Source organism: Rhinoderma darwinii, chromosome 3 (genome assembly GCF_050947455.1).
Source record: "Rhinoderma darwinii isolate aRhiDar2 chromosome 3, aRhiDar2.hap1, whole genome shotgun sequence".
NCBI lineage: Eukaryota > Metazoa > Chordata > Amphibia > Anura > Rhinodermatidae > Rhinoderma > Rhinoderma darwinii.
Window position 1 is genome coordinate 138,619,534 of NC_134689.1, and position 15,396 is coordinate 138,634,929.

At 41.8% G+C, this 15,396-nt stretch overlaps 1 protein-coding gene across 1 annotated transcript in view; it reads left to right on the forward strand.

Annotated features, from left to right (window-relative positions):
* The first annotated feature begins 4,865 nt into the window (after nucleotides 1-4,865).
* The window catches only part of TMTC2 (transmembrane O-mannosyltransferase targeting cadherins 2), a 253,342-nt gene continuing 242,811 nt past the window's right edge, over nucleotides 4,866-15,396 (forward strand). Inside the window, exon 1 of the mRNA XM_075860086.1 lies at nucleotides 4,866-5,251. Coding sequence (XP_075716201.1) covers nucleotides 5,169-5,251 — 83 coding nt within the window. The 5' untranslated portion in view covers nucleotides 4,866-5,168. The remainder of the gene's footprint in view (nucleotides 5,252-15,396) is intronic.

Here is a 15,396-nt window from a genome sequence, read left to right on the forward strand (position 1 = left end):
AAAAGGTGTAAGGATTTTTTTTAAATGATTTTATGTGTTTTTAATTTATTTAAATAGCATATTTAATTTGTTTATATTTCCAATAAAATGTATTTTTTTTAATTTATATTTTTTTATTTTTATGTCTGCTGCCATTTTTTTTATTGCATCTGTGTATGTGTCTAACGACACATACACAGATGCTATACGGCAGCTACAGGGAATAGGAGAGTTGGGGCGGGAGCCGACCATATCCCCTAAGCTTCTGCCGTTCTAACTCTGTGTGGGTGGCGGGGGTGTGTTTTGCATGTTTGGGGAGGGTTTGTGTGTGTGGGGGGGGGGGGTGTGGGGTGTGTGTGGGAGCTGCGTGTGCGGGGCTGTGCGTCTGGGGGGCGTGGGTGTGGGGTGAGTTTGCGGAGCATCTGCGTGTATAGGGGGTGTGTGGAGGGGTTTGCAGAGCATCTGCATGTGTGGGGGAGGTTTGTGGGGAGGAGCTCCATGATGCGCCAGAATTATTAACAACTATTCATATTTATGGCTCATCTCTAGGTCCCATGCGCCACAATAGAAACTAGAGTTCATTGACGTCTAGTTTCTATTGTGGCGCAGGGGAGAAGACAGAGGTCTGCTGTAGGTGACTATAAGATTATTCATTTTTCATACTACTAACTTTTTTTTTTTGCAGGTTACCGTGGAAGAAATGCGCAGGCAGTTAAAAATCTGCCTCAAAATTCCTGAATGAATTCTGAGGCAGATTTTTTTCTGCCTCCAAAAAAACTCAGTGTGAACAGGGACTAAAGGTGTATTCACACAGTGCGGTTTTGCCGCATTTTTCCCCACGTGGCTAAAAACCACATCGAAAAACTAATTTGTTTTTATCGTGATTTTTTTATGCGGATTTTGGCCACGCGGTGAAAATGTGTGAATGCACCCTAAGAAAATATTTTTTATTTAAAAAAAATAAAATTTAGATTATCGAAATAGTCAAAAAAATATACGACTTAGTTCAAACGGTCCAGCGGAACCTACAAAACCCCCAAAAAAAAAATAGGTTGGTAATATGCAAAATAAAAAATACTTATACTCACCTACAGCAGATGTCTGTCTTCTCGCCTGCGCCGCAATAGAAACTAGAGGTCAATGAAAAATAATTCCCTTAGGGCATGTTCACACGGCGCTCAACCAAAAAACAACGACTGAACGTGTCAAATACACTAGTGTTTCTTGTGAAGCACTTTTTAAAATACAAGTGTTTTTTGCGTGTTTTTTTTACGTATTTTGTGTGCGCTTTTTGTACGTGTACGTTGCGGAATTAGGACTCCTACCAACTACGGGAACATTTGGCGCATTTTACGCACAAAAGAATTGACCCGACACTTTTTACACAACATGGTTTTTTAAGACGCTCGCATAAAAAAGCGCAATGTATTTACTAATGGCTCGTTTTCCTATTGATGTAATTGGAAGCTTAATCAAGCGTTTTTTGCTTCATTTTTCGGTATATAAAATGTCCCAAAAAACGCATCAAATACACGCACTGTGAACCTGTCAACTGAAAAGCCATTCACCACAGGGTCTCCCTCTTGACTTTCATAATTCTTAGCCTTTTGGGGTGTCCTATGGCTGCTGTGATCAGCACGTCCTACCTTTGTACAATCACTACAAAAATGGGGCTGGACAATGCTTGGCAATTTGAAGACAACTCTTCCTGACTTGTAGCCAAAAATAGGGAGGAGTGGTGAGTTTCCCTCCCGTATTTACAGCAGCTGTAAGTCAGGTTGCTTTGCCTGATTCACTTTGCTGTAATTCTGGAAAGTGCTCCCTCTGGTGGTCAACATAGGAAAACATGTCAAATTGTTATTTCATATTTAATACTTCCCACCTTGTGGAAGAAAAAAAAACATACCCCAAAAAACGAAAACAAAATATAAAAAAAATAGGTAACTTACAAAAAATTTTTTTTAATTTGTGACACATTCCGTTTATCGGGTTAATACTCATTCAAAATGAAAGATTTAGGTACATTCATATGTTTATGATAATTGTCAAAGTGTAACTTTAGTGACCGGTTCCCTGACAGCTTGATAACTATGGTTGCAACAGAGCGTTAGTAGAGAGGGAAGGTGGAGGATCTCTGCTGGTGATCCCGAGAGTCTGATGAAGCTAAATGGAAAGAGGGAGAAACAACCCAGGAATGGGGGTGAACAGAGAGCTGGCTCGGCAGCAGTTAAGTACTGTTAATAAAGTATAGATAAGAAATTTTCCAAGTATACAATTCTCAAGCCAGAAACGGAATATAAGGGGTAGCGCAGCTGTAGCGGGAGTCTATCTGTTAACTGACTGAAAAGCGACACTTAATGGCTACAGAATTAGCAACACAGAGACTGTTTTAATGCCCTTTGACTCACAGTTATAGACTGCTAAACTGAAAATGACCATTTAAAGAGGGACATCTCTGTGTGGGGAGCAGCAATACCGAGCCCCAGCCACTTATACAATACTCTGACATAAGAGACAGGTACTTTAAATAAGAGCGTCCATAAACTAGTGCATATTAAGAGTTTCCACAAAAGGTGCTATTTCCATTTTTAACAACAGGTACTCTACTTTGCTGACAGAGATATGCGTGCCAGGGGAGGGGCGCGGTGTGTTGTGCCACAGAGAATTATTCCAAATCTAATAATCAAATAAAACAATTACTATATTCCAAATACACTGTATATTATTGTGGACCATAAATAAATATTTTGGTATGTATCAGTAATATCCTAGAAACTTTCCAAGCTTGTGTGGCTCTATGTCCGGAATGTTTAATTGGATTGCCACGTATGTATTGAATTACAAAAGCATACGTACCAACCCCCAGTTGTATAGATCTATATGTGCATCCCAGTTAGGCTCTGCACTGTGAGAAGGTTGGAGAAGGGTACGTTGAGCGCAGCACGCAACAGCAAATCTCCAGGCTATTTGACACAACTATATACAAAAGTTTAATGTACCTTTACAGTATCACATTTAAGCTTAAAAGGGTTATCCGGGTTATTAAAACTGATATCCTTAGGATAGGCCATCGATATTAGATCGGTGGGGGTCCAACTGTTGGCAGCCGCTTCAAACAGCTGAAAAGTTGGGGTGCTGACAGTCGTGTTTTACAAGTGACCTCTTCTCAGATTGGAGTTATTCACTTTTTCTTTTCTTTTTCATCTGATCCAGACCACAATGGTTACTCTTCCTGGCAGACCTTATATCTGCCACTCAGATGTCTTTGGCTCCTCGCTATTCCAACATATATGCACCTATATACTAGAACATACTCATGGTGCCACACACGGTGCCCCTGAATATAATAGCACTATACACGGTGCCTTTGATTATACTGCCATACACTGTCCCTGAATATAATGCCACACACTGTCCCCCTGTTTATACTGCCACACACTGTGCCTTTAAGTTAACTGCCATACACTGTGCCCCTGAATACAATCATGTCACACACTCTAATCCTTGAAAATGCAGCGCCATACATACAATGTCCTATAAAAACAGTGCCACATGTTGCCCCCTAAAGATAGTGCCATAGGCTGTGCCCTATGAAAATAAGCACCAAACACACAGTGCCTGCTAAAAAGAGCGGTACACGATGTGCCCCCTGAAAATACTGCCATAGGCTATGCCCTAGGAAAATAAAGAACCAAACACTCAGTAATCCATGCTGATTGGCTAAGAGGTGCTGACTGATCAGGCTCCGCCCAAATGTCCTTTTCAGGTGGATGCCAGGCACAATATACAGCCCGAAGCTCTGGTTTTGTGACCAGTGTTGCCAACCTGATCCAAAAATCACACACAGCAAACATTTTTTTACAGACTAATTGGAAAACCAAATGTATTTATGAAGCTGATAATTTATGTCTGTCTATAGTTCAGAATACTCACATATTACATGAACACATGAGCAGCATTTACTGTGAACGGATGATATGTAATATGATAATAATCGATACAAGCTCCTCCAACTCCAACAATATCAGACACATCATTTCTGTTCATGGACGGCCGTGAATTTACGGATGGTTGGCGACCCTGTTTGTAACCTGTACAAGAAAAGCGCTTAGCACTTGATAAATGTGCCCCAATACCCGATACGTCCAGCTCACACAAGAAGTGCAGAACTGGAATAGACAATACGACACGCATGTTATATGGCATCCGGCCGCCATTTTCTGTATGTTCTCTTGGACGTCAGTTTTCGGGTTCGGGTGTGGCTTACTGTCAATTCCTGCTGCGAATAGTGGACTGAATTTCTGCGTTTTTCAGAGGAGACGTCACCATCTCCCAACATTGAGAAAAACGCAGCAAAATACGCATTTCCTGCAGTAAAAAACGCAGGAAATGGTGCGGTTGTTTCGCAGAAATTTTCTGCAGCAATTCCGTTACGTGTGGACAAGCCCAAGGGTTGGCCTGGACATTCCTCTATGCGCCATTCGTGGACGTCTGGTAAAAGCAGCGTATATGTATGTTTCTGGGAATGACAACTGATATAGCCACCATTACAGCTCCCATTAGAGTCCAGAATGGCAAATACGCATCTATACATGAACAAGGAAGGAATATGTTCACATTTGCCTTTCAGGGATCTGGGAAAGTTGTGTGAGAGTTTATTTACAGCACTTCTATTGTGGACGTGCCACTATAGGCAGACACACGGCAGCTCCACACATAGCGGACCGCGCTGTCCATGTGTCACTTGTGACCGGAGAGTGACAGATGAGGGGAGCGAGGCGGGCAGAGCAGGGAGGACGGGGAGAAGAATAGGGGGCGTGGCCGGAGAGGGGAGGACATGGGAGCATGCGCAGTGAGGCGGCATTGAACCCCACGCTGCTGCTCCCGGGATGCTGCTGGCCGGCTGCTCTCAGTGCTGACAGTCCGCTGCTGGGGAGAGCTGGGTGCGGAGCAGCGCCGGTCCTGCTATCATTACTACTGTCACCGCAGCATCTCCCTCCCTCCCTCCATCCCTCCCTCCCGCTGCTGTGTACAATAGGGAGCGCTGACATGGGTTAGGAAGCTTCCATCCCGGGATTGACGGAGTGCACAGGGCAGGGCAGCCCCGGCGAGCAGGCATGGAGAGCGGGCTCTGATCCCCCCTCAGGAGAGCAGCAGACAAAGGACGCGGGGGGCAGAGTGCAGGAGACATGATCGCTGAGGTGCTGAGCAGCGCCCTGGGGCTTGTCCTGTATCTCAACACACTGGGCGCTGATTTCTGCTATGATGACAGGTAGGAGGCAAACTTTCTCCAATCCCCCAGCATCATCCCTCACCTAACACATGGAACTTTACCACTGGATTGTGTATGACTGGCTGGCCAGTGATGTGCCCACACAGCTGCATTACATCTCCCCGATGCAATGCATCCACCTGGGCACATCAGCATGTTCTCCTCGGAATCCATGCCATCACCATCACGATTAGCGATCAATAATAACTGCTCCATTATAGGAGAGCAGAGTTGTCACTTGGTATGGCGTGCAGCATGATAAAGTTTGGATGACAGTTGTGTCTTATGTAATGCAGAGCGATTCCCATACTTTGTATCTCTGCTTTATTCAGCTGTCCTATAGAAGTGATCCCCTATATTACAGCATTGAGGACTCCTGTATACAAAGTGTTGTTTCTGGGACCTTTATCTTCGGTGACCTCTTTCTAAAGTGTCACCCAGCATATCAGACATGAGTTGTATTGAACCCGCAGTATGACCAATAAATGTCCTTCATTTTACTGTAAAGACGGTTCTGATGTCCGAGTCACCCACTTACCTTGTACTTTTAATGGAAAAATTAAAATTTTGAATGGATATGAGGCACATTTCTCCCACCATCTTTATCCATTTTTATCTCTATGCCATGTATTGGCAGAGTCCTTCTCTCTATAGTTCCTTATAGTCCTTCTGCATCTTTTATATACTAGTTTCTCCTTCCTCCACCAAGTAGTGGTCCTTAGAAGTCCTTCTCAGTAATCATAAGGGAAAACTCCAATTTGTGCCCTTTTTTTTCATGGATTTTAATCTGATTACTATTAAGACTGATGCATAATTAAAATTTATTAGGGAGAACGGCACGCCTGGCTAAGCCTATTAACCATCCTGGGGAGTTTCATGCTCCATTGAAATGAAACCATCCAAAAAGTGAGCATAGATTTACCCTGACAGCTTTCATCAGCCTCTTTACTGAGGGCAGTGAATGGATCCCCTGGGCTGGTGTGCGCTGGTAACTGCAGTTCTTTGTGACAGGCCATAGGAACGTGGAGTCTTCAAGATGCCACATGCACTGCTAATGTAATCGTTGTGTGCCAATGGCTCTGAAATGCCCATGCTTCCAGCAGAATAGGCGCACAAGTGTTTAAAGTCCGCTTCTCACACACCCAGCTTTATGCTGGAAGCCAAAGATAGTGGCTCATCCCTCATCCAGAAGGAAATGACTAGTAATATCTTATCTCTGAGGTTTCACGTCCTCCACGTTCATCCATCACTGCAGCTCCAGCCCTTACCCTGTGTCCTGAGCGGTCCCAGCAAGATCAATGTCTGCCCACCTCCTTAGACTGGGTTCACACACAGCGTTTTGTGGCACTTTTCATGGCGTTTACGCTGCGGCCAGATGTTACTTTAAAATCTAGAGTGAATTATTGAACAGGCGACATATAAAGCGTTTGGTTTGGAGCATTTTTGTTGCATTCAGTGACATTTATTCCAAAATGCAACGTGCTCTGGCTATGAGGAAAAATGTTTAAAAATTGAAGAAATTCGGTGAAAAATGTTAAAAATGCTGAAAAATTGTGTGTGAACGCTGTCCTTTCCATACGATTGATTTAGTCCGTAAAGTAATTGTTCGATATGTTGCATAAGTTACCGGTATGATAAAATGTTAAATTTTTTAACCAAATCCCTCGCATGTTTTTTTTTTTTATAACGAAAATTAATCCAGTTTGCTGTCTTAAAAAAGTGTTTTGTAATAAAAGACAATTTTCTATCGAGATTTTATGTATGATTAGTGTTTCTCTGCCAGGTTTGTTTATGGAAAAATGGCGCAAGTTTTGCTCAGTTGTGTAGAATAGGCACAAAAATGTCTCCGGATATATAAAGAATGCCACGTTTGAGACCACTTATTGGCTGTACAATTCTGAATGTCAGAACTTTTCCGAGCATGCTGCTATATGGATAATGTGTTGCTGCTTATATTTTAGTTCATATAGTAAGACACCATTTATATACCCCAATGATGATTTACAAACGTGACCCCCTGCGGAGTGCAAAATGTAATCCAGTTCTATGTAGTGTGCCTTAATAATGTGAGTGCCCTCCGAGGGTAGGTACCTACATGCTGCGGATTTTACACAACGAATCTCATTGCGGATTTTACGCAGTGGTTTTGCCTGCGGTATTAGAATGAAGCGTTGATTGTAGAAAACCTTTATTTACAGCTGTGGTTTTAACTGTATAATCGCTGAAAAACGGCATCAAAATACAGCTTGCGATTTTCACAACGGATTCGATATACTTCGTTCAAGTGGTGAAAAAACGAGCATACGTTGATATCCTGCGGCTTAAAGTCTCACCGCAGCAGAATTGTCATTCTTTAGTGCGGATTTTAACCACAGCTAGTGGATGAGACTTGTTGAAACTTTGCTGCTACTGTAAATGCTTTGGATTTTCCGCACATTAATCTGTTGTGGATCTGGCCTGTGGGAACATGCCCTAAGGGTCAGTTGGTTCAGATTATAATATTTTTTTTAGTGCCTGAGAACAGCACTTGTAACAGTTGTTGCAGTAACTTTTTTTTTTTTTATTGGTGCCAATAGTATATAGGATATGATGTCTTATTGGCGCCTAATTATTGTTAAATGGCGCATGGGAATATGTGACTCGTTCAGGCCGTCTAAAGGTATATTCACACATGGCAGATTTGTTGCAGAAGTTTCTGGGACTGACAGATGAATCTGAAAGGGGTTTACAGAAATCCATGCACCTGCTGCAGAAACAACCCCATTCACATGTATAAAACTGATTTTCAGTTTCCAAAATTTCTGCAACAACCCTTGTTTCTGAATTGACCGGAAGGCCAGGATTACACATTCAATTTTGGTGCTCTTTTTAGCTCAGTTTTTTTGAGCCAAACACAGGAGTGAACGCCAAAGAAAGGAGACACACCAGTCCTGCTGCTTCTTCTTTTTTTTTTTTTTTTTTTACCTCTTTTTTGGATCTACCTCTGGCTTTGGTTAAAAAAAACGGAGCCAAAAATACCGTCAAATCTTTGTGTGTAATCCTGGCCTAAGACTGGAATCACACATGCAGTTTTCGTGGCAGTTTTTTGTACCAAAGCCAGGAGTGGATCCAAAAGGGAACAGAATAAAGAAAGACTGATTCTCCCCTCTTTTGTATCCAATCCTGTGTTTGGCTCAAAAACTGCAACAAAATTGGCATGTGTGATTCCAGTCTTAAGGGTTAACATATTATTGTATTTATTTATTTTTTAAACTTGTTGAAGCAACACCCTAGTTAAAATAATATCTAGTATATGCTGTGTATTCCATTTTATACAGTGTTTATATGTCATCGCCTCTCGTTTTGAAGGGTGTCTTTATGGAGGAATGAGTGTTTAGAATACAGAAGTAGTTTTAACTCCTGAGGGGGAGAATCTCGTGTACGTGAATTTACTGCAATACAAAACGTGCTGCACAGTTAACCATTTATAAGCCGCCAGTTACAATTTGGCAGTGGAAAAACCCCATCTTGCACCGTAACAATAAATGACACATAAAACACACTCCGACACATAAAGAAGTGATATGAAATGTAACTAAATATACTTCCAGTGTGATTCTATAGATGTCTATATGTACTCCTATTAATGGTAGGCAAGAAATATCATAATCCAGTGGTGGTAATAATTCAGCATTTACTTGTGCCTTATCTATAAGGACCATTTTATGTTTTTATGTCCTTTCCAAGAAGGAAATAAGAACATAAGATGTAGCGGTCATTAAGTGTATGGCATTTCTCATTTTAATACAAAGTGAGATGAAATAATAAGCCCCACGTGATAGTTTTCCTTCAAGTCTTCTGTATTGTTTACAGCTATCCTCTGATTTTGTTATTACTGTGTATTGACTGTAGAATTGCTGTGTTTTTTTTTTGTTTTTTTTTTTATATACAAGGATGTTGTTTCACTAGTTTGTGTAGGTTATATTAGAATCCACCTGCCACCTACAGAGATGGTCCATCCAGAGCTGAATGTTATGCAGCAGTTAGTTTTTTTTTTTATTCCTGTCTCCCAAAGCGATATTAAATGATACATTTTATTGAAGACTTTTGACCTTACGAGATAAGGTGATATCCTGGAGCAGCGACTAAGGCCCCATGCACACGAACGTAAAAACGCCTGTAATTGCGGCACGTTTTTACGGGCCCATGGACTTCTATTGGCTACGGGTACCTCCCCGTATGCTTACGGGAATGTGCCCGTGCCGTTGAAAAATATAGAACATGTCCTATTTCAGGCCGTAATAACGGCACGGGCAGGCCCATAGAAGTCTATGGGGCTCCCGTAATTACGGAAGACTACGTGTGTGCACCCGTAATTACGGGAGCGTTGCTAGGCGACGTCCGTAAATACTCACTGTCCAGGGTGCTGAAAGAGTTAAACGATCGGCAGTAACTCTTTCAGCACCCTGGACAGTGACTACCGATCACAATATAGATCAACCTGTAAAAAAAAGAAAGACGTTCATACTTACCGAGAACTCCGGGCTTCTTCCTCCAGTCCGGTCTCCTGGGATGACGTTTCAGCCCATGTGACCGCTGCAGCGGTCACATGGACTGCCGCGTCATCCAGGGAGGTCGGACTGGATGTCAAGAGAGGGACGCGTCACCAAGACAATGGCCGGGTAAGTATGAATTTATTTTACTTTTTCTACGGAAAGGGCTGTCCCTTCTCTCTATTCTGCACTGATAGAGAGAAGGGCTGCCGATTACTGCAGTGCAATTTTGCAGCGAAAACGTGCCCGTAAATACGGGTGGAATACTGGTGACACCGGACCCGTATTTACGGGCACGAGTCCGTAAATACTGGTGCAATACGGGTCGAATATGTGTGACCAAGGACCCGTATTTACGCCAGTATTTACGGGAGGACAAAAATACGTTCGTGTGCATGAGGCCTAAGTGTTAACCGATACACAACGTTACCAGCCCTGCACAAGACGACCAGGGATTTCTTATTCCGGCCGTGCCTCATTTGAAAATCACTTTGCAGCTGTAGCGCAAATCTGTGCTGCATAACAATTTCTCCTATGTTGTTCAGAAAGAGCTGGCCTGCTCTGCGTGGTTCTGACTGAGTTCAGCTTCTTCTGCAGCACAATAAAATCGTGCCAATAGCGTTCCTGGCGTCTACAATCCACACAAGTATTCTATCATTTTCCTCTTTGGAGATGAAGAATGCTCCCGCAGCTGAAGTGTAATTTAGAAACCGAGAGCTAAAGTTGTTTGCTTCATGAACTGTCTATCTTTCTATCTATTTATCTGGCTTGAGTAAGTTTCAGGTTGTGTGAGCTGAAACGTTGCGCTTTTGGGGTCAATAAAGCACTTTTTTTTTTCTTCACCATAAGCCTTTGTGAGTGCTGCCTATTTACTGCTTTTTGTCTAGAGAGACTGTGGTCCGTTCCCTAAGGCTTGCACCCCTTTCATGCAAGCCTGTGCTGCTGGATTCCATATATCTATAGTTTGATTTATCTTATACTAGTCCTTCTCAAAGAATTAGAATATCATCAAAAAGGTCATTTATTTCAGTAATTCAATTCAAAAAGTGAAACTCATATATTATATAGATTCATTACACACAGAGTGATCTATTTCCAGTATTTTTTTTCTTTTAATGTTGATGATTATGGCTAACAGTTAATGAAAACCCAAAATTTAGTATCTCAGAAAATTAGAATATTATATAAGCCCAATTTCAAAAAGGATTATTAATACCGAAATGTCCTACTGAGAAGTATGTACAGTATATGCACTCAATACTTGGTCGGGGGTCCTTTGGCATGAATTACTGCATCAATGCAGCGTGGCATGGAGGCGATCAGCCTGTGGCACTGCTGAGGTGTTATCAATGCAGCATGGCATGGAGGCGATCAGCCTGTGGCACTGCTAAGGTGTTATGGAAGCCCAGATTGCTTTGATAGCGGCCTTCAGCTCATCTGCATTGTTGGGTCTGGTGTCTCTCATCTTCCTCTTGCCAATACCCCATTTATTCTCTATGGGGTTTAGGTCAGACGAGTTTGCTGGCCAATCAAGCGCTGTGATACTGTGGTTAATAAACCAGGTATTGGTACTTTTGGCAGTGTGGGCAGGTGCCAAGTCCTGCTGGAAAATGAAATCAGCATCTCCATAAAGCTTGTCAGTAGAGGGAAGCATGAAGTGCTCAAAAATTTCCTGGTAGACGGCTGCGCTGACTCTGGACTTGATAATTACAATATTATATTGCATTATATCTGAGACCCTAAATTTTGGGTTTTCATTAAGGGTATGTTCACACGCGTTTTCAGGCATATTTTGGGGCGTTTACGAAAAATGCCTGAAAAAACAGAAGCTGAACACCTACAAACATCTGCCCATTGAAATCAATGGGACAAACAGTATTTAGTTCATATGGGGCGTCTTTACGCCTCTGTTTTAAAAAAACGGAGCGTAAAAAGACGCTCCGTAAAAAGTGCATGTCACTTCTTGAGACTTATTTTTTTTAAGCTGATTTTCCATTGAACACTATGAAAAAAGCCTCAAAAAGAAGCTCCAAATTAAGGCCCTGTTCACACTGAGTTTTTTGACATGGAAACCGCTCCGCAAAAATGTTGTTTGGGATGACGTTACAGAGTCCTACATGTAAGTTTTGGACTATTGACTTAAAGCTTATGCTTCTAATACAGTCTATAGTCCTCTGCTTTTAGTAATTGTTGAGGAATATTACTATCATGTGTTCTGTTTGAGTTTTTCAGCTGTTTGGACACATTTATCTGCTTACCAATAAAGTGTGCTAGCATACCACATACTGCTTTCATTAACATTTGGTTCTGGCTGAAGAATGTCGCAGCAATTGGAACGCAGCAGTAAATTATGCTGCACACTTCAGAAAGAGCAGCAAATGGGAATCTCCTGGATCTCATCACATGTTGACCCTAGAATTACTCGGGGGACCCTAATGTTAAGAGCTGAGTGGGACTAGGAGTATTTCATGAAGGAGGAATGTTAAATACTGACAACTCTAACAAAGTGCAGGCTCTTGTGACAGTGCAGTGCAAAGTCATTACAGGCACAGGTGAAATTGGGCTTGTTTGAGCAGAATGTAAACGTTCTTCCATTATTAAAAGAACATTGCATTTTTTGTGTAATGCTCAAATAAATAAATATATATATATATATATATATATATATATATATATATGTATGTATGTATGTATGTGTGTGTGTGTATCCAATCCGATTGCCACGTTCAATTGTTTCTAAGTCCTCACTCTAAACCAGTGCCCAATGGTGACCCAGGTATCTTCAGAGCCTGCCAACACCCCTGGGTGATCTGCATCTTATAATTTAGTGACTGCCTCATCCGCTTTTTAAAAACGTTGCACATTATACGTTATGAACTTGCCGCCAATTACTTCATTTTCGTTATATGCGATCGATACATGTCCTCCGTGTGGGTTTGTAGCGTTTTCGGAGTACAATTCTGCTCATTGTTTGAATGTTCTCCATATGGCATTATATGAAATATTGTAAAATAACTAGATTTTAAGCTTTACTAGAATATGGGGCTACCTTTCATAGAAAATTGAGGGACCCTTTAGAAATCAATTGGATCCATCAGGATTTGTGAGGATCTGTTTGAGAGCAGATCCATCATAGCTGTCATGGCTTTGTTACAAGCGGAAGCCATCGCGCTAGTGTGAACACAGCCTAAACCTGAATGATTTCATTCTATCCACTGTGCTGTTTAATGTCTTGGCTGTGAAGAAAAATCAAGCCAGCCATTTATTATAGTGTAATTTACACGGGGTCTCATGTATAAGATCAGGTAGAGTTTCCCTTAGCGGCCAATCAGATTGCTACTTTCAGTTCAGGTTAGAAAATAAAGGGCATGTTCTGATTGGTTGGTATTGGCTGTCAGCATTTAGTCTTTATATACAAGGTGCGCTATTCTCCGAATATGTGCCAGGGTAAAGTACAGTGGCACAACCAAGTTGGTAGTAAGAGCCTAGACTTAGGGCATTTACGTAAATACAAACATAAAGTGACTGAATGGAATAAGTGACAGACAAGAAGGCTTTCCGAGGATAAATTTTCCACATTTTGTGAAAGTTCTGGGTTCCATTATCCATGTACAGAGACTTGTTCATAATCTGAATTTCTAAATTAGAGTTGGAGTGTAAAAATGAATATATACACGGTAACAGGCTTCACCTGTTTTCACAACAATTTTTATGAAGGAACTATTTCAGACATTTTTACTAGCCATGCATTAAAAAAAAAGTTTCCGAACTGCTTAATGTAAATATCTATAATGTGAAATAATGTCTGTTTATTACAGAAATGTATTTAAAAGGTTAATATGCCATAGAAGCCAAGACAAATATTTCTTTAGCATGTACTATGGTTTATATAAGCGCAGCATGCTAATGAATGGCGTGGTTTACACATACTAAAAGCAACATATTCCACGTTTATGTAATCCGGTCTTTACTTTTCATTTATTACCCGGGATCTGAACATGCTACAGACTTTTTCATATTTCGCCTTAATCTTTGACGCTACAACATGGCTGAAGTTTGACTGCATTAAAAACAGGGGGGCAAACCATTACTTAGTGAGTGTGCAGGGCTTACAAGTTGGGTAAAGGTGAATATTTCAGGTTGCAGGCAGCGTTCCTGGTACAGGTAATATTTCAGAATGCTTCAGGGTGTGTTCGCCTCAGCGTTGGGTTCAGTTGATGGGTTCTGCTATGCCTTTTCGTTGGAGGAACTCATCAATGGAAAGGCATACGGAAACCATAGCTTCTGTTTGCATTACCTTTGATTTCAATGGTAATGCTTCCTTTGCAAGTGGTTTCCATTTGTCTCTGTTCCGTAAGGTTTCCGTTTTTCTTTACGGAAACAATAGCGTAGTCGACTGCGCTATTGTATCTGCCAAAACAAACGGAAAAAGTCTAGCGGAACTCCTCAACGGAACCCTGACGCTGAAGTGAACAGGCCCTAACATGGTTTGCACACCAACGTATGCATAAGCTCTGAATGGCGGCAGTCTAGGAATCCCTACGTGTCCGTATTACGTACCCGTAGGCACTCCTTGTGCTGCCATATGGTGCCTCTGTGAGGCACTGTATTCTGTTCTAGAGAATGAATGTCATACGGCATGCACTGCAGCAGGCCTCATTTTTTTTTCTCCTCTTGACACAGTATGGGCCCATAGTTGACTACTGCACTGTATTATGGTTCTGTACCACGCAGGTCTGTATTATGGTCATTTGCATGAGCCTTTAACCCCATAGCAAGATTGCCTTGCCTAGAGGCCCAATGAAGTACAGTTACATCAGGAAGATCGCACGGGAGCCCGGCTGTGATTGACAGTAGCCTCAGCGGTCACGTTCCGTAATTACTGCCAATAGTACTTCATCTTGTAAACAAAGACCAACGGAGGACCATCAGAGTACTTGAGCTGGATTTTGTTATTTTATAACCTTTAACGTTATAACACTTTTTTTTTTTTTCAACAGTATCTGCGACTGAGGCCCCTAACTAAACTACCAACGCAGGATGCCGTAGCATGTTGTGCTTTTCTATCCAGTAAAAAAAATAAAACTGCTCTCAGAAACCTTAAGTCAATGGGAGTAAAAAAAAACTGTTCACGACGGATCCATCATATGCCTCATGTATCCCATTAAAACTGAAAATATGACGCTCTGTTTATTAAGCGCAAGCCAACACCGTCATTAGTCTTTTTTTTTTATAAGCTTCTACTTCTACATAAGGCGTCGTTCACATCTGCGTTCTTGAATTACCTTGTTCTGCTCCATCATAGGAGCAGAACCACAAAATTGTCGAAGTGCTAGATCGATTGCAGGACCGTCACCAATGGCGCCCGATGGACCATGTTGATTTATAATGGGTTGTTGAGATGGGGAAAAAAACACTTAATGCTGCGCTATTTCTTCCTGTAAATATGACAGAATCTGCCACTGAACAGAGCCTCCAAAGCAGATGTGAACAGAGCCTAAGCATAAGCTGCAATTCCCCATTATGTACCTTTCTTCTGAATCCCTTCCTTACAAGCAGGTGCAATCCAGTGATGGAGTAGAGAAGCGGCAGCGAAATACCTTACAACTCTCC